Here is a 19,636-nt window from a genome sequence, read left to right on the forward strand (position 1 = left end):
CTTCCACTCCCCTTCCCCGTCCCTCTTCAGGGACCTCTCTCACGAGCAACTCCTCATACAGGAGGTGCACTCGCTCCTATCACTAAGGGCAGTGGAAGAGGTTCCTCAGGAGCAGACGGGCAAGGGCTTCTGTTCCCAGTATTTCCTAATACTGAAAGCCAAAGGCGGCCTCAAGCCCATCGTGGACCTGTGAGAACTCAACAAGTTCATAAAGAAACTCAAGTTCCACATGGTCTCTTTGGCCTCCATCATCCCCTCTCTGGATCCAGCAGACTGGTATGCCGCCGTCGACTTGAAGGATGCATTTTTCATGTCACAATTACTCAGTCCTGTAGAAGGTACCTCAGGTTTGTGGTGAACAATACCCACTACCAATTCACAGTCCTTCCATTTGGCCTGTCAGCAGTACCTCGAGTCTTCACCAAATGCATGGCAGTCGTCACCACATTCTTGCACAGGCACCAGGTACAGGTGTTTCTGTACCTTGATGACTGGCTGATCAGAGGCCGCTCCAGGTCCCAAGTGGAAGCTCAGGTCAGATTCATCACAGCCACCTTCAACAGCCTGGATCTACTTCTAAATGAAGCAAAACCGACTCTGTCCCCTGTACAGAGGATAGAGTTTATAGGGGCAGTACTGGACTTGACTCAATCCAGAGCATATCTGCCAGAAGCAAGTTTTCAGGCCTTCACCAACATCATTTGAGACCTCACATAGTTTCCCACCACCACAGCAAGAAACTGCCTGAAGAGTCTGGGACACATGGCTGCCTGTACCTACGTGGTGCAGCATGCCAGACTCAAGCTTCAACCTTTTCAGTTGTGGCTCACGTCAGTGTATCGCCCAGTCTGGGACAGTTTGGACAGAATCGTGACCCTGCCTCGCCTGGTCCTCGACTCCCTCCTGTGGTGGCTTGACTCTCAGGAGGTATGCTCAGGGGTCCCCTTTGCCACTCTGCAGCCATCTCTGTTGCTAGTGACGGACACATCAGACTTGGGCTGGGGAGCTCATCTGGGAGCCTGCAGGGCCCATGGTCTCTGGTCTGATGCAGACCTGGCTCTTCACATCAACATCAGAGAGCTGAGAGCAGTGCGCCTAGCATGCCAGACCTTTCATGCACACTTAACGAGACATTGTGTATCTGTTATGATGGACAATACAACAGCAATGTTCTATATCAACAAACAGGGGGGCGCATGCTCCTCTCCCCTCTGCCAAGAAGCCCTCATCCTGTGGGATTTCCGTGTGGAACATTCAATACCCTTTCTTGCGTCATACCTCCCCGGGGTACAAAATGAGCTGGCGGACCGCCTCAGCAGGTCATTTCAAGTCCACGAGCAGTCCCTTCACCTCGACGTCGCATTTTCAATCTTCCAGAGGTGGGGCTTTCCCCAGATAGATCTGTCTGCCATGTGACAAAACAGGAAGTGCAAGCAGTTCTGCTCCTTCCAGAATCACAGCCCAGGCTCCAGAGTGGATGCATTCCTTCTTCCATGGGGAGGCCATCTCCTTTACGCCTTTATGCCCATACTGCTCGTTCACAAGGTACTCCTCAAGATCTGGAGGGAACGAGCTCAGGTCATATCGATAGCACCAGCCTGGCTCTGTCCGCACTGGTACACATCTCTCCTAGACATGTCCGTGGAAGCCCCGGTCACCCTACCACTCTTCCCGGACCTTCTGATGCAAGATCACGGTCATCTTCAACATCCGAACCTTGTGTTGCTTCACCTCATGGCATGGAAGCTCCATGGTTGAGCCCAGTGGAGCTTTCCTGTTCAGAACAGGTTCGACTAGTCCTCTTTGGCAACAGGAAACACTCTATGAGAGCCACCTACCTTGCCAAGTGGATGAGACTTTCAGTCTGGTTAGCACAGCAGCATTCATGCCTGACACTAGCCTCAGTGTCGCTCATTCTGGACTATCTCCTCCATCTGGAGCAGAAGGGGCTTTCATTGTCTTCAATAAGAGTGCACTTAGCCACCATATCAGCTTTCTATCTGGGCGCGAGGGGCTGCTCGGTGTTTGCTAACCCCTATAGTCAGCTGATTTTTGAAAGGGCTCGACATGCTATACCCGAATGTCCATCAGCCTGTCCCTGCAAGGGACCTCAATCTGGTCCTTTCTAGGCTCATGGGACTCCCCTTTAAACCATTGGCAACATGCTGCCAGGTGGTGTTCCTGGTAGTGATAACCTTGGCCAGGAGGGTGTCTGAGCTCAGAGCACTACCATCAGAGCCCCCTTACGCTGTGTTCTATAAGGACAAGGTTCAGCTCAGGCCTCACCCTGCTTTCCTCCGAAGGTTGTGTCGCAGTTTCCCATCAACCAGGACATCTTCCTCCCAGTGTCCTACCCTAAGCCGCACTCCACTGGCAAGGAGCAGAGATTTCATTTTCTGGATGTCTGCAGGGCACTAGCCTTTTACATTGAGAAAACGAAGCCATTCAGAAAATTGGTCCAGTTATTTGTGGCAGTGATGGACAGATCAAAAGGTCTGCTTGTGTCGTCACAACGCATCTCATCATGGATTATGTCCTGCCTTCGTGAGTGCTACAACCTGGCAGGGGTTCCTGCACCCAGGGCCAGCTCCAGGCACCAGCTTTCCAAGCAGGTGCTTGGGGCGGCAATCAGAATGGGGTGGCAGTCCGTGTCCCACGGCGGCAATTCAGCGGCAGCTCCGCCGCTCTTCCGGGGGGGCGGCGGTAATTCGGCGGCAGCTCTGCCAGTGTCGCAGCGGCAGCAATTTGGTGGCGACTGCTTGGGGCGGCAAAATTGGTAGAGCTGCCCCTGCCCGCACCCCCAGTTACTGTGCACTCTACCAGGGCACCGGCTTCATCAACAACATTCCTGGTGCGGCCTTCAGTCGAGCAGTACTCCAATCAGTGGAAGACTCTGACCCCACCTCCTGAACTCAGACTTGTAGGTCACCTGATTGGAATGGACATGAACAAGCACTCGAAGAAGAAAAAATGGTTACTCACCTTCTCGTAACTATTGTTCTTCGAGATGTGTTGTTCATGTCCATTCCAATACCCACCCTCCCATTTCTCTGTCAGAGTAGCTGGCAAGAAGGAACTGGGGGTGGCGGGTTGGCAGGGCTCTATATTGAGAGCCATGAAAGCGCGACTCCAGGGGGTGCCCAGACTGACCCAACGGATGCTGCTAGGGAAAAATCTTCTGGCTACCATGCATGTACGCATGCACATACCTGATTGGAATGGACATGAACAACACATCTCAAAGAACAACAGTTACGAGAAGGTGAGTAACCATTCTTTCCCTTCAAACAGGGGAACCTATCACATTCCCAGAACCATGCAACAGACTGACTGGTATTATCCATATTTGTATTCCTGTTTTGATGTGTAGCATGTGATTTAATTGACCATGAGAATGACATTCAGGACTCTCACCTCCTTCCACCATCCCTCTTTCCCTGTCCCCATATAAATAAGCAAGGACTTGCAACTAAAAGTACAAATCAACCAATCAATCAAAAATAGCTTTACCCCCAAAAGGTTTAATTTTTTCCCTTGAAAAGAGAGAAGAGCCAGTATCCATGCAGATTAGGAAGTGCACTACTGGATGAGAGTATAATACCTCTGTTTAGGTGAGATGCTGCTGAACTAATTTAGAGAACTTGTGGAGCTAAGATGCAGCCCACTGAGATGGCACCTGTCCTTTGTCTCAGGTTGAGGCCATAGATTGGTGATGGTCCATTGTATCTCTGCCTCAAATTCTCTTTTAAGGAGTTGAAAAGGACACTGTCCTCTCCTTCTTATTGAACATTTGTGTAAAATCACTGAGGAATGATTTGAGACACAGTGGTCTTATAGGTTCAGATGAAGCACAGCATACAATTGTATAGCTCCCTTACATCAGGTGCCAAGAATACTATTATCACCTTGTGACCTAACACCTATGTGAAATTATTGCATGGATCAAGCACAGCTGGATCATACTGAAACTTGGCAAGACAGAGGTACTGCTGATGAGAAAAGAGATGCATTTCAAAGAGTTAGCTGGCGGTATTACTGTCATCCTCTATTGATCAAATTTTCTAAACAGTGTGTAACCTTAGGGTCTTTATGGATTTCTTGCTGATATTTGAGATCCAAATACTGATGGCCAGAAGAAAGGGTTTCATCCACTTCTGCTGACCAGAAGACTGTACCCAGTACTCACAGATATGGACTAGGCTATAGTTATCCATGATTTTGTGACTTCCAGGCTGAATTATTGCAGTGTTTTATAAGTCTGACATAGTTTACAAACTCAGAAAATCTCTAACTGGTTCAGAAAACAGCAGCATGCCTCCTAAGAAATGTCAAGCACACATTGTCAGTCACCACGTTGACTCCCCATTGAATACTGGATCCAGTAGAAGGTGATGGTCCTACTCTTAAAAGGTCTTAATGGGTTGGATCTGTGCTGCCTGAAGAACTTCTTTCTCCCTCTGTGACCAGAACATGCTATGCTATCAGCATTACTGAGGAGTAGTTTAGCGGGCAACCAGAGAAAGGCTTGAGACTGATGGCGATAGACCTTTATTGGTCTATAGAATTCCTTTCTTTTTTAAGATCAGAATGACCTCAGAAGTCACAACATATAAGATCCAGCTTTTGTGATTTTTATCATGAGTCTTATGATAATTGCTTTTTTCTTAAAACCAGGAGATATGTGAATACATCACAATCTCAGCTTTCATTTTTAAAAAAGAAAGCTAAGTTGCTAATCCTCTTGGTTGCAGAGAAATGCTGGAAAATTTGAACTGAAAAAGAGCAAAGCCAGAAGGCAAATAAAAAGAACTCCAAATATTTTATTTTTAAAAGCTCATGATTTTAAAGCCAATATCATGATTTCTGGGGGCCTGACTCATGATTTTTGAACATTTAGGGTTGGCAATCCAGGACCCATCAATTCATCATAGTTTCCCACAAGAATAAAAATGTTAACCCCCCCCCAAGATAATAACTGACACGATTGGATAGAACTTGGGTAGAAGGGTAGGCTCATGACCAGCGAACTTCCAGTTTTCTTGTTTAAAATTCATAAGGTTCTCAGATACCACAGTGAGGGATGCTGGATGAACATTAAGTTATAGATAGGCAGATGCAGTTTCACCTGCACAGAGCCACATGGGAAAGGGTTATTATTTCCCTGTTTCTGTGCTTGGTAAGTAAACTAATGTTTTTCATACATTTATATACATTATTTGTATGTATCTGGTATTTTGTATTTACTAAATACAATATAACGCACTGACTACTCTGACCTAGAGCATCTAGAGATTCATGTGGCTTTTCTCATTTTAGCATCTTCATGCATAAATCATTGAAAGTTATTTTCTGGATTGGCAGTAACAGTAATTAAATACATGAAAATATTAAAATGTATATTCTTCAATTATCTCATGTTATATTTATAGACTAAGAAGATAAAACTGGCCATGGAGCTCTCAGAACTTGTGATTTATACCAAAGCTGAAAAATTTAAAAGCTTTGAGCATTCAAGAGCTAATCAGAAGTTCTATGAAATGAATTCACTTGGAGAAGTTCGAGCACGAAAACTTGCCAAACAGACAGGTAATTTCTTTTGGTTTAATCAGATAAAAGTTATAATGTTGCCACAGTTCATTGCTTAGCTGTCAGAAGAGTCAATAAACGTTATGAAAGATATAGTCTCCAATTTATTGGTTTGTTTTATAACGCAGTTTTAGAAATATTCTGGCAATAGGGTTGCAGATTTGCATTTGTTGCTTCATGAAATATTTGCAAAATGAAATATTTTTTCTAAATAAAATATTTTGTTCAGTATTGTTTTTAATTCACATTGTCTCATAAAAACAAACATTGCATAGTAAAGGAACCATATGAATATGTTATGTTTTGTTGCAAAGAATTATCGGTGTGTTTGTATCAAATAGTTCTGAGTAATCTTACAGTCTGTACTTGAACATATATGGAACACATTTTTACCATATAATGGGCTTTATTCTTTGATGTGTATATGCACTCCCATTTGCCTTAATGGCAATTGCATGTGCAGACTGAAGGGAGAATAACCCCCAAAGCATGTAGGTTGCCCTCACAGCCAAGTTGAATTATGTAGAATTACTATTCTGGCCTGGTCTGCACCACTCTGGTCCCCAAGCAGCATTTAGGGCAACCTCAGGCCGCTTTAACTTGAGCCAGCTGCCAAAAGACCTGTGGGAATGTTAAGACAGTTCGATATCACTGTTCACAAGGAAGAAGTTTGGCATAGAAGCTTCTCTGGCAATTCTATGCCACCTGAGAATCCCCCTGCACAGTGCAGATCCTTCAGTGGCTGGTGTAACCATGCCTTTGTGGGTCACAACTAGGGTGACCAGATAGTAAGTGTGAAAAATTGGGACGGGGCGGGGGTAATTGGCACCTATATAAGAAAAAGCTCCAAATATTGGGACTGTCCCTATAAAATCGGGACATCTAGTCACCCTAGTCACAACTGAGAATACCAAATTCAGGACAAACTGCTGAGAAATAGGGCAGACACACCCCAAACTGGTGGTTATTCTTCAATAAGATATACCAAACAAGCAACAAAAGTAAACTTCTGTTTCACCACACTGGCTAACAAGAAGTCAGAAAAACAGTTTACTTAGGCATGCCAGTCCTTGTATCACCACCAAAAACACTGGATTTAAAGATAAGTGGTTCTTTAAAACTGGTCTCATCAAACAAAAGGTTCTTCTGATCCCAAAGAACCAGCCACACACTCAGATCTTACCCAAAAATCATGCTGATGCCAATCCTTTAGTATCTAAAATCTAAAGGTTTATTTATAAAAAGAAAGAAAGAAAGGTGAGAGTTAAAATTGGTTTAGGGAATCAAATACATACAGTAATTGAAAAGTTTTTGGTTCAGGCTTGTAGCAGTGATGGAATAAACTGCTGGCTTGATAAGTCTTTGGTTGCTTCCAAATCATTGGAAGGACCTCAGTCCCTTGGTTAGAATGCTCCCATTAGTATAAGTCCAGAGGTTTGAGCAGGAAAGAGGCAAAATGGAGGTGTTTCCAGAGCCTTTTATAGCTTCTGCCATGTGGAGGGAATTCATTGTTTCAAACAAAGCTCTTTGGAAAATTACAGGTAGCAAGATGGTGTTTGGAGTCACACAGACAAGTCACATGTGATGCTTGATTCCACTTAGTCATAGCAGGAAATTCCATTAAGTGTAGATGGGCATCTCCCATGGTCCATTGTCAGTTAAATGTTCTTTTGGTGGGCCACTCAATTTGAATAGTCCCTCCAAGATGTGCTGGCTAACTATCTTGTGGTCGTTACCCCAGGAGCAAACATCTGAAATACAGGTATAGAGCCAATACTCATAACTTCAAATATAAAAATGATACATGCACACAAATAGCATAATCATATTCAGCGAATCATAACATTCCGTAGGCATCTTACATGCAACATTTTGTACAAGATTTGTTGCAATTATATAACAGTGGTTGCAACAATGATCTATATGGTAATATTTTAATCAGATAATGTCATAGCTGGTACCACTGGAAAAGTGGTGCCAAGCTGCCCTTATGCAACCCAGGTTATGCCCTTAAGCTGTCAGCTTCACGATGCTGAAGACTTGAAGTTCTCTGATTAATTACAACACAGGAATAGTACTGGTAACAGTAAAACTACCTCCTCCCTGCCAGCGTGCTTCAGACCTGTTCAAGACGTGAATACTTCTAGAAGTGAGAAGGTCAATCTCCATGCCCATTGAATAGCCAGCCTCTCTCCAAAGACTGAACAAGGTTATCAACTAAATGTTGTGAGTTTTGTGTTATAGAAACCTCTTCACTGGGCCAAATTAGTAATTCATTGTATGTAGGTCACGAGACAGCAATCAAGAGTGCACAACTCTTAGCTAATACCAACCAGGGCTAGAATTTACCTACTGAGCACTTGTAGTAGTAAATGGTTTTATAGCACATTTCTTATTTCCAGTCCTCCCCATTCCCTAAAAGACTATGCTTATTTTTAGTGTAAAACATACACATTAACACAAACCACCAATAACAAAAATAGTGAAATATTTTCCAGAAGAAAATAGCTGGAAAAGAATGTGAACCAGTCACTCCTTGATCTGCACAAGCTGGCAACTGACAAGAATGACCCTCATTTGTGTGACTTCATTGAAACTTAGTTACTGCATCCTTAGTTACTGTTACTAATTATTACCAAATTATATGGATTTTAACTATGAATTTAGTCTTCTTTTTTTAAAGTAGTGCACATACTTAGGTAACATTAGATAGGCAGGGAAATATTTTAAAGAAATATGAACATCACTACTCTGTTAATTGTATCAGGACTAAAAATCACATAATCTGAATATTTATTTGAAACAAGATCTGTTTATATGTATTTTTTAGTAATGCCTGTCTTAAAATTTTTTTATTCTCTTTTCAGCTAATGAATTTGTTTTGCATACTGCCAACTTTATTACAAGAATTTATCCCAAAGGGACTAGGGCGACCTCTTCTAATTATAATCCTCAAGAATTCTGGAACGTAGGATGTCAGATGGGTATGTGCTATCATCCAGTGTGTGCTATTTTAGAGTCCAGCACAGACTCTTTGGATATAAGCTTTTCAAAATTGTTTGCTGAATTATTGCATATCACATAATATTTAGGTAGATATTTTCTCCATAATCCTAAGTATTATGACATGAGTTTTCTTGCTCTCATCATTATGTTAAGGTCAATATACAATGGTGGCCTCATCTTCCATTATTAAGGACTTAGAACATAGATTGGTCTGACTACAGTAATACTTTTTCAATTAATGTATCTTAATGGCTGTTATCTCACTCCAAATATCTCATAATTATTGCAGTTGTAATATAGCAATAGATCTTTAACTCGCCTTTTAGACTGCTATGCCATTTTTGATGACTGCTAGTGGATACTAAAAACAATACTGTCTATACTCCTCCTCTCATCAGACCAGAAATTCAATGTTTATAGTACTCTCTGCACCAGTTCCTAAAGTTAAAGAATCACTTACAAATAAAAAATCCTATACAAAACTGCAGCGAAAACTTGGATATAAACAGAATTCAGAAGTTAATTAGAAAATTTAAAATGCTATACCTCCTTTCTGGTCAAGTGTCTTTATTGTTTTAAATTTGGGATACACTTTTAATCAATATAGCTCAATTATTTCTCTGAGATTGTCTGAGATTTACTCCCTGCCTTCTGGGGCTAAGATTATGTTAACTATGTTACCTCAGCCCTTGAAAAAACAGTGAGTGTACTGTACAATAAACACAGTACTCATAATCAGGATAATTTTCAATATTCATTTAAAAAAATTGAATGAATTATATCCTTACACATTTTATGTTCATTAAACCTCACAACTTCCACGCCAGATTGTCGGCTGTGACCAAGCTATGTTTGGTGCAGCTGAGGGAGGAGAAAAGTGGAAAGGTAACGTTAGCCATTTTGCCAACTTCCTGATCCTGAGACTTGCTGAGGTCTGTCCATATTCTCAGCGTAACTGATAAGAGTCTCAAAACTGTTCTAAATTACACTCTGCTGCCCAACTCCCCAAGGGCAGCTGAGAATTACTGGAATGCAGATATACTTCAGCCATACCTGCCTTCTCCTGAGAATGGCCTTTAACCTAGGCCCTGGAAGAGATAGCTAAATAAATAATTAAGTGGTCACTGGAGCAAGAGGACTGTACCCAGGGTTTCCTACCTCATAGTGGGTGTCCTAACCACCAGGTTAAAGAGTCATTCATTATCTCTCTCTTGCTCAGTGACTATTTAATTATTTATACCAATGGTTCCCAACCTTTTCTCTGCCACAGCACACCTCCAGCTCCAGGGACTCTTTCCCCCACCCCCAGCTGGCAGCTGAAGGAGGGAAGGGAAGGAGCAAGAGCCAAGCTGTTGCTCAAGCAGGATGGGAGGAGGGAGGAGAGGGAGATTGAGCTCTGATTGGTTGCTTCACCCCTGGAGGAGGCGGGGCAGTGAGGCAGATGGCCAGCCAGAAGGCAGCTTTCTTCCCCTTGTTCTCACATGTACTTTTTCAAAAAATTCTGAAGCTCACCTGTTCAGGCTTGACAGCACACCGATTGGGAAACACTGATTTATACAAAGTAGAACAGCTTCAACAGGACTGATTGAGACTCCCAATCACAATATCCCATAGCTCAGTGGTTAGAGCACCCACCTGTGAAGTAGGAGACGCTATTCAAATCCTCTCTCCTCCTCAAGCGGTGGGGAGAAATGAATCCAGGTCTCCCACATACCAGATGAGTGCACTAGCCTGAAAGTTAAAAGGGGGAAACCTCCTCTTCCTCCTGCTGTTTTGTGTCTAGTTAGGCAGGTGACTAACTCATTCTTGCTAGAAATGGCTTATTCACCTAAACTGCCTGACTTCAGGAGATGGGTTCTGGCTGTGGATCACAAGCAAAGGTAGGTGACTACCCAGTGCCCAGGCTTAAGCATCTAACTCCTTAGATGGCAGGCCTTCGGGCCACACCCCTCTTGTTGGCATCCGCCATTGGCTAGCATAGTCAGCTTCCCACCTAATGTGCTGGATCACATTCTAAGATGCCCGTATCCCTCCTCAATCGTTGCACAGGGAGCTTAGGCACTTAATTCAGGCTTTGTGCATCACATTGTTGTTTCACTGATTTTCTAGGTGCATAAAAGTTAGGGATTGTGACACTCTGTTGTGATGCCTAAATCACTTTGTGGATCTGGGCCATCAGGTGTATTTCCCACTGTTTTGTGGTGCAAATTAGGTGAAATGAGGTTGAGGATCTTCTCATCTATGTTTGACTTGCTTATTTGCAGTGTAAAGTTGGTTTTGATAGTTTTATCATTTTCTCCTCCACTCAAATTCGTTTCTAATTTGAAATAGTTACAAGGAAACATGACTTTTCCACTGACTATGCTTTGGAGGGGCTCTCAACTGTTAACAATTTCCCCCCCTTTTTAATGGTTTTGTTAACTCTCATTTCTCTATTTTTTCTCTTTTTTTGTGTGTTTAAAAAACACCCAGTAATAAAATCATTTTCTAAATCACTCTGTTACTTTCTTCGACATTATCTAAAAGCGAGAAATTGAGTAATCCTTTTCACAGCTATGTTTTCTCTTATTCTAACTCTGCACTGCTTGATTTTCCTATGTCCTTTTGCTGTCTCTAAACTCAGTTTTCAAAGTGCACTCAATTTAAAGAGGCAGTCACCTTCTCAGAACCAATTTTTAATTTATCATTTAAACTTCTAATAGTTTGTGTTTTCCCCAGTTACTTTCTCAGTGTATTATAAATACAGAACTTAAAAAGGAGCACTATGAACAAAGCTTCAGTTCTGATAAATCCCTATTCCTGGTGCTGGGATCCTGAATGCAACCAAAACAGGAATGCCTCAAGCTTACATTTCTGATTCTGCAGTTTGCCACTCTTGAGACATGCATACTGTTAATTCCAAAAGCTTGGAGTGATCTAGAAAGTAGTGGCTGTTGGGATTGCTTATATTCCTCCACACAGCTCTGCCTGGTTGGCAATAAAAGGACTCAGAGCCCCCAAATCCCTTAGTACCATTTTTGTTGCCACAGATTGTGAGATTTGGAAACATTTGCCCTTCTTCCCCATTGCTGTCTTAGCTGCTTGTTTATGTTTTATATATACGTTTAGTTAGTTAGGTTTGATGTTAATAGTAAACGTAACAATTGACACACACATATATATTTAACATTAGTATACTTGTTTTTGGACCATGCCATCATATAGGCCTGTTTATGATATTGATTTTGTCCTCAGAAGAATTGTTGCTGAAGGTGCATTGGCAGTGTTTCCAGTTCCAGCTCAAAGTTGTTTGCTCAGGTTCCATCTCAGTGGTTGTTTCTCATTGCAGTCTTGCCACTCTGTTGGGGGTTGATATACCTGAGACTGTAACTGATTGATACACTTTTTGTATAACCTGCATATTCATTACCATTACAGACCAGTTGGTTTATTTCTTAAATAGCTGGTTGAAGGGCATTTGGCAAGAAGGTGCTCAGTTGTGCACTGAGTTCACCTCTCAGGTCCATCATGCCTGACATTCATTGATTTTATTTGCTTCTCATTGAGAAGGCAATTACATCTCAATCAGCACTTTCTGTGGGATAGGTCCATGTGTTGGATCTGAACCTCACTCAGCTCTAAATTATTCCAACCTTTCTAACTAGGCTCTTTGTTCTGTAGATTTTTATTTCTGAGTCATTCCTCTAAAGGCTTGGATCCCAAAGGCTCATACCTTATATATGGAGGCTTTGGGCTCTATAGTAGGGTCCTTGGAAGGCTGGGTGGCCTAGTGGTTAGCATCCACTCGGTTGTGGGGTAGTGATAGGGGAGCCCAGGCCTGCACACTCCACTGGGCTCTGACCCAGGGCCCTGGGAGAGTCAGCAGCATTGACCCCGGGGTTGGAGGTGGACCCTCTGAATTACCCTCTCTGGGTTGCTTCCTAGCACTGCTACCTCCGCTTCTGACCCCAGATAAGAAAAAATAAAAAGGAAACCAAACTGCCAGCACCAACTGGGCTCAGCAAACAGTCCTGGTATTTCAGGGAGGTGTCTCTAGCCCCTTTTGGCAGCGGCCTGCAGGGTAGGTCTGTGCAACTCTCAGCCTTGTGAGCTGGATTGCTCCTTTTTCCACCCTGTCTCCAGTTGGAGCATGCTCAGCAGGGTTGGAGGGGCAGGGCTAGCTGGGCCCAGTATTGTCCTTTAACCCCTTCTGTCCCAGTGTGGGGTTTGTATACCACATCACAGGCTCCTTGATAGAAGTATTAAAAATAAAAGGACGAAGAGGTTGGCTCAGTCCCCTTCTTGCTATCATTTGAATCTGCCTTTGAAGAAGCATTGTAAAGTGCAGTAAATATGGGAACAGGTTGGTAGTTTTTGTATATGTGGGTTTCAAGCCTTTAAGACCCAAGTAGATACCCTGAGATACTGATTTAATTAGGTTCATTTCACCAAACATGACTGAATTTCAAGGCTCAATTATCAAAGCTCCACTCAGTAGATCTTCCCCAACTGTCCCTTTTTCTTCCTTGGCTTTACCAGCACTATGGCCTGAGTTTCATCCTGGGAACTCCAACGTACAAGAGGCCTTTGATAAAACTTCTTCTTCAAGTGCAGTGTAGGGTTGCCAGGTGCCCGGTTTTTTACTAGAAAGTCTGGTCGAAAAGGGGAATTGGCAGTGTCCGGTGTACTGACCAGACACCAAAAGTCCAGTTACTGTGGGGTGCGGGGAAGTTCAGGATCATTAACCTGCGTCAGCTCCTGCTCATCCAGGGCGGCTGTCTACCTGCAGGCAGGTTCCTTGTCAGGCTGCAGCAGCTCTCATCCCAGCCCCAGAGCAGAGGGAGCCCAGCTGGAAGGGGAAGTGGGGCATGGAGAATATCCAGTGAGAGACAGGGTGGGGCAATGGGGGTCCAGTTACCAGCCATTAAAAAGGTGGCAACTCTAGTGCAGTTATAACACTGACAGAGCATGGTCATTGATGGGTGGGACTGAACCTGAGATCTCTGGAGTTTAGTGCATGAGCCTCTACTGCATGAGCTAAAAGCCATATGCCCAGGGCCGTCCTTAGGATTTAATGGGGCCCTCTGCAGTATTATTAAACTGGTGTTTCTGTGCCTGGCGGCAGCCCAGGCTTCCATTTGTATTTTAGATAAGGGTGGTCTTTTGAAGATTTATTTCAAAAACTATATGTCTGAAGATCCAAGCAGTTAAGGCTAAAGATGAATACTCAGACTCTGCATCAAAAAATCTATGCAAGGATTTTTTAGACATATGATTTTATAATCGTCAGCAACACACTAATGAAATATTTTTAAAGCAAATTTTAAACTAACGTCCTGTAGACTAACATGTTCTGAGTTAATATGACAGTAACGCACAACTGTTTTTGTCAGTAAATTTAGAAACTGACAGTATATACCTGGGGGTTGGCAAATGCCAGTTAAATGGCTTCATTACCACTTGAATGGCTCTTTAACAGTTTCAGTGTTGTGCTAATAGGTTTGACAGGCTGGAAGGCTTGTTCACTTTTAAGTACTAGATCCCCTCTGGAGGAAGACTCACCAGGCTGCAGCAGCCAGCTGTGGTGGGAGCCTGCAGGAAGGGTCAGAACAGAGATAGGAAGAGGTGGGAAGGTGGACACTAAGACCCAGGGATGCCCCAAATTTTCAGGTGCCCTATGCAGCCGTGTATGCTGCGTATGCCTAAGGATGGCCCTGGATATGGCCCTTAGCTAAGGCTGTAGAGCAGACTCATTAATCTCTCTAAGTCAGTGGTGGGCAACCTGTGGCCCATGGGTTGCACGCGGCCTGTCAGGGTAATCTGCTGGCAGGCCGGGAAACAGTTTGTTTACATTGACCATCCGCAGGCATGTCTGCTCGCAGCTCCCAGTGGCCCCCCGTTCGCCATTCCCGGCCAATGGGAGCTGTGGAAAGCAGCAGTCAGCACATCCTTGCGGCCTGCACCAGGAATGGCGAACTGCGGCCACTGGAAGCTGCGGGCGGCCGTGCCTGCAGATCATCAATGTAAAGAAACTGTCTTGCGGCCCGCCAGTGATTTACCCTGACGGTTGCCCACTACTGCTCTAAGTGGTCTTGGTGCCACTAGATGGGACAGAACAACACACCCAGGAGGTGTGCGGGTTACACAGTGAGTTCTCATGTGTTGAGGCTTCTAAGAATTTGAGGCCTTCCTTGATGTTTGACTAAGCTGTGCAGCATATTCACAGGTCATGCAGGTCTCTTATCCAGACAGTCCATATAGTATGATGGCACATTGATGTGTCAGTTATGGCAGCAGTCACCTTGTCCTTCGAATTAATGGGACATGCCTGCCATGAGATCACCACAAAAGGCTGTGGTTTCTGACATTTTCCATCACTAACTAGCCTGGAAAATCAGCTGTAGTCTTTCTTCTTAGAGAGCCTTCCCCATGTTTGACTAATATAAAAGATGGGTGTCTCTCAGTCTGACTCTAAAGAAGACAGCAAAGAAGATCTCAATAAACCTGTAGAACTTCTATGAACAAATCACACTTCTTTTACTTCTTCTGTTGCCAGCCCTCACAATGGCTTCAGTTTCATTTCTTTTGACATGGGCATCAGTAATCCTTGTATCCCTTCCTTTTTCAGTGAAGACCTGTTCTTAGCTCTCAGTCTAAAGTATTCATGTTCTATTCATTTTTATTAGACCTCCCTACATAAAGTTCTGAACATTTGTGTGGGAAACAACTACTCTGCATACACATGCTCCCTTTGCATCTGTCTACAATTCTTTAGGTGTTTATGCTTAGTACTAATAGCTGCATATTTCAGAGAATACATCCACCTCTTCCCTTATCTAATGATTGATTCATCAGAGCAAACTCATCTCAGTAATCATTCCTTTCAGGTAAGTTTGGTCTCTATTTCAGATTTTGGGGTTGAGGATGTCATGTTCTGGGTTTCAGTCTCGACCAGTGAGGGGTTGTATCACTGCTTGCCTTGTAATCCTGGGTGCCTTAAATGCTCTGATGCTGTGGCTCACATCCTGTGCACCAGCAGACAAGCAGGCAGGTCACACCCTGAGTGTCTGTGTGCTGTACATCCCTGCATCGGCATCTCTGACTCCAGGAGCCTGCCTACAGCACAATAGCCCCACCCTGGCCTCCACCAGCCTTGGTTACTACTTAACACGCTCTCAGTCCTGAATTTACCCAAAATTGTTTGCCCTGAAGTGTCCATTCCTGTCCTGTAAAGATATAAAAGCTTATTAATTTAACGGGGGTAAATACACCCTTCCCTTCAAACACCACATTAAGTTGATTTATTGTAAAAATAAAACAAGTTTATTAACAAAAGGACAGAGAGTAAGCAATACCAAGTAGAAGGAATAAAGTTAGAAAGAGTTATAAACAAACAAAAGTAAAAATACACTTTCTAATGGCTAGGACCTAACTTAACAAGCTACGATCTTTGTTCAAGGTCTGTATCAATCTTCCATTCCCAGAGACTGCAATCCCCTTGGTTGAAGGACCCATCTTTCTTGAGCTCTGGCCCTTTGCACCCATCTAGTGATGGATGCAAATATGACTTCTCCTCTCTCATTATATCTTCCCAGATTTACTGTTTTGTCCCCAGACACATGATAACCTCATGCTGTTCTTCCGTTCCTGTGAACTTCCAAACCCCCTACTCATTGTCATGCCATTGTCAAGCATATTAAAAGATGTCATGCCATCTTCTCCCCCAGTCTGATAGCTTTGTTTACCTTATATGTAAGGTAAGCATTGTCTCTGCTTGACAACCAGGCTGGTCAGACAAACAAATACATATTCCTTTTTCTTGGGAATACTGGGCTGATGCATTGCTTGCCAAACAGTTTAAAAACATAATTCTAGCACCTGTTTATAACTTTTTGTACACATCTGGTCCATACATCATTCAAGAATATTAATGGTTATTGAGTGATTCGTTTTCCAGTGATATCTTACATGGCACATTTTAGATACAGATTATGACAACAGTATGTTAGTTTTAGTGAGTATCTATCTCACGCCTGACAAGAGCTGCTGATGCAGAGTAGTGAACCACAAATGAGCCTCTGTGTCACAGAGGATAAACCTAGAGAAAAAATCCACCTTAGCCCGCTACCCATTTATTGGGGCAATATTTTACTATTTGCAGCTTTCTGCCCAGAAAACAAGTTGTTGATATTGATTTCAGTGGGCATTGGACCAGGCCCTTAGCCATGGTGAGAGGAATGGACCTGAGAGTGATGATTTATCACGATGAATAACTTAAAAAATCAGCAGTCAACAGAAAGTATTTTCCTTTACCTGCCTCAAGTGATATTTTCTTAGTTTTACTGGGTGCTTGTGCCCATTCCATTAAAAACATTAACCCTAGAATGGAGCATTTATTAAAAATACAGACCTTAAAAGATCAAAATGGGCTTTGTGAAGATAGACTTTTACAAAGAGGAAGAGCACCGCAGCAACTTCCTGTTGTCAGCTAAAATTAGTATGCTTCCCTTATACAATTAGTGTAGTTGTGGAAAGAACTACTTTAGCACATCCATATCTTCTTCTTTTTTATTTATTAAATAAAATGGAATGCAAATGTTTATGCACTGGAAGAAAACTCAGTGCAGTTATTTAAATAAACAGATATCAATATAAAATATACAATAACAAGCTAAAAGAATGACCAGAATTTACCATTATTTGTGTAATGACAGCATGGCATACCAGGTACAGAATTTTAGTTTAGAAGAACCAAAAATATGTTTATTGATATACTTAGGAGCACTGATCTAGATCTATATGCTGCCTGAGAGCACCACAATTTGTGTTATGAAATTTATTTTGAACAGTTTTGTTTTGGCTTACAAGCCTGAAATGACCCTTAGCAATTCTCGCATAGCTGGTCTGTGACTGAATCCCCTAATATGAAGAAGTACTCTTTATGGGCTATGTGTACGCTTATTATAAAGTGCTGAAATCTAAAATAACCAAAGAACTTGTGATTGAAACAGAGACTCTGATCATCTTAATAACGTAACCTAAGAATGAAACTCTCACACAGCTAAAGTGGAGCAATCTAAAAAAACCAGGTAGTTCCACAGTAAGAGGTCTACTCTCCAGCTGTCCTCACTCTTTAAGAGCCAAAATGCCACTTCATCATCAAACGACTTTGCACAGAAATACAATGGGGTAATAACCTGACATTATAATGCAGTGTTTGTTGCTGTTTTCATTCTTCCTGCTATTGTTTGGAACAAGCTCTTTCCACCCATTCTGTTTGCCTCCTTTATGGTGGCTGATAACGAGGTAAGTTCCTCTATTTCCCACCTTTTCCTACCTTCTGGGGAGTGGGTGGGTGAGGTCTTGCATCTATTCCCCTGCTACTTCTTGTTCCTGTGGGAGGTAATTTTCCTTTTCTATCTTCCTTTTTCACCCCCCATTTTCTAGCTATTGTTTTCAGTGTGGGGAGGTGCTTTACTTTCTCCCCATTTCATCCCACCAGGAAGGATGAATTCTAGGCTGCCACACTGCCAGTGAGTTTCTTTAGTGCTCTCCATACTATTCAAGGTGTATTGTGGGGCATGATAATATTATCTGATAGTATAGTGTATTCGTCTTCTTATTATTACTATTTTTACTACGGTAGCACCTAGAACCCCAGTCATGGACCAGGACCCCATTGTAATTGTCTGTATACAAATACAGAACAAACAAATGTTTCTTGCCAAAAAAAGCTTATGATCTAAATATATACAAAACTGTAATCACTAAAGAGTAGTTATGCAGTTAAATCACTCCAGTAGTTGACTACTGCAACATTTCAAAGAGTAGAATATTACCATATTTCGCAATTAGGGCTACATTTACCATCAGATCCATCCCAGGTATCTGGGTTTTTTTTGAAGTTAAGTGAATGATGGTCTGTATTCAGTCTTTTTGTTTATTTTATGTAGAAATTCCACTCTGTCACAACAAATATATCGTTAAGTACACTATCATATACACATATATGTGTATCTCCAAAAGAGGGCTTGTTTTGACCACATACACTTGGAATTACCAAAGTAAAGAGAAGTTCTTCATTTGCTGTTGTAATAATGTGGGAATATTGTCTTCAGGTTTTCACCGGGGGCAAAATTAGATACTTCAGAAACTTGTGCAATTGGGCCATTGGAAAGGAAAATTCTTTGAAGTTCCCATTAGTTCTCTCTGATTCGTCATGGTAGGAGATCAAAGCCCCTGCCCCCACATTCCATCCTTGTGGAGTGGGCAAGGAATCTGAAGAACCTGTATCTTTGCATTACTTCCAGCATCCCTGTTTCTCTACCTGTCAGAATCTAGTGGAGTTGTGCTGATAGGACTTCCTTCTCCTGCCAGCCACTGCTGCCAGGATCCTCCCTTTCCCCTACCCATTAAAATGAAAGGAATCCATAGAACAAAGGGGCCTCCAATCAGAAGTTTATTAAACTTATAAATAGTACACAGGACAAGAGAAATGTATGAAACTATTTAAAAAAAATATAGGATTGCATGAATGCAATGCACTAGTTAATTTGTCACACCAAAAAGGCAAAAGTCCATAAAATGATATTTTCCTGTTTGAGCAAAAAAAGCTTAGGAGTCTTAATCTGTCAGATCTGCTCAATAGCAAACGACGTCATACTCAGGAATTTTTTAAAACTATGTGAAGTTTTTATTCTGTCTGTAAATAAAATTATAGTTGTAACGATACTAAAGGAAAACAGGTAAGTGTTCTGAGCTGTTCATAGTAACAAAAAGTTTAACAAACAAACAAACATGTCCAGAAGTCCAGTAAAACAAGTTAAATGCAAAAAAGAAAAGAAACCCCCCCAAACCTTAACAATTCAAAAGGCTACTCTCATTATGCATTTTGGCATAATAGATACACAAGAAATCAGTTTACAATCAAATATTTCAGTTATTTATGGTCTAGTAATAAATATTTATCTAAAATATCCTTATCAGACCTCATTTTCTTCAGGTAGGTGAGCTTCTTTTTGGTCTAAATGTGTTAATAAGACGTTAGTGTCATTGCAGTAAATAA

General features: G+C 42.3%; 1 protein-coding gene across 1 annotated transcript in view; it reads left to right on the top strand.

Annotated features, from left to right (window-relative positions):
* Positions 1–19,636, top strand: part of PLCZ1 (phospholipase C zeta 1) — a 112,123-nt gene that overhangs the window by 67,853 nt on the left and 24,634 nt on the right. Inside the window, exons 8-9 of the mRNA XM_074938211.1 lie at positions 5,430–5,586; positions 8,454–8,570. Coding sequence (XP_074794312.1) covers positions 5,430–5,586; positions 8,454–8,570 — 274 coding nt within the window. The remainder of the gene's footprint in view (positions 1–5,429; positions 5,587–8,453; positions 8,571–19,636) is intronic.

Source organism: Natator depressus, chromosome 1 (genome assembly GCF_965152275.1).
Source record: "Natator depressus isolate rNatDep1 chromosome 1, rNatDep2.hap1, whole genome shotgun sequence".
In the NCBI taxonomy this organism is placed as follows: Eukaryota; Metazoa; Chordata; order Testudines; family Cheloniidae; genus Natator; species Natator depressus.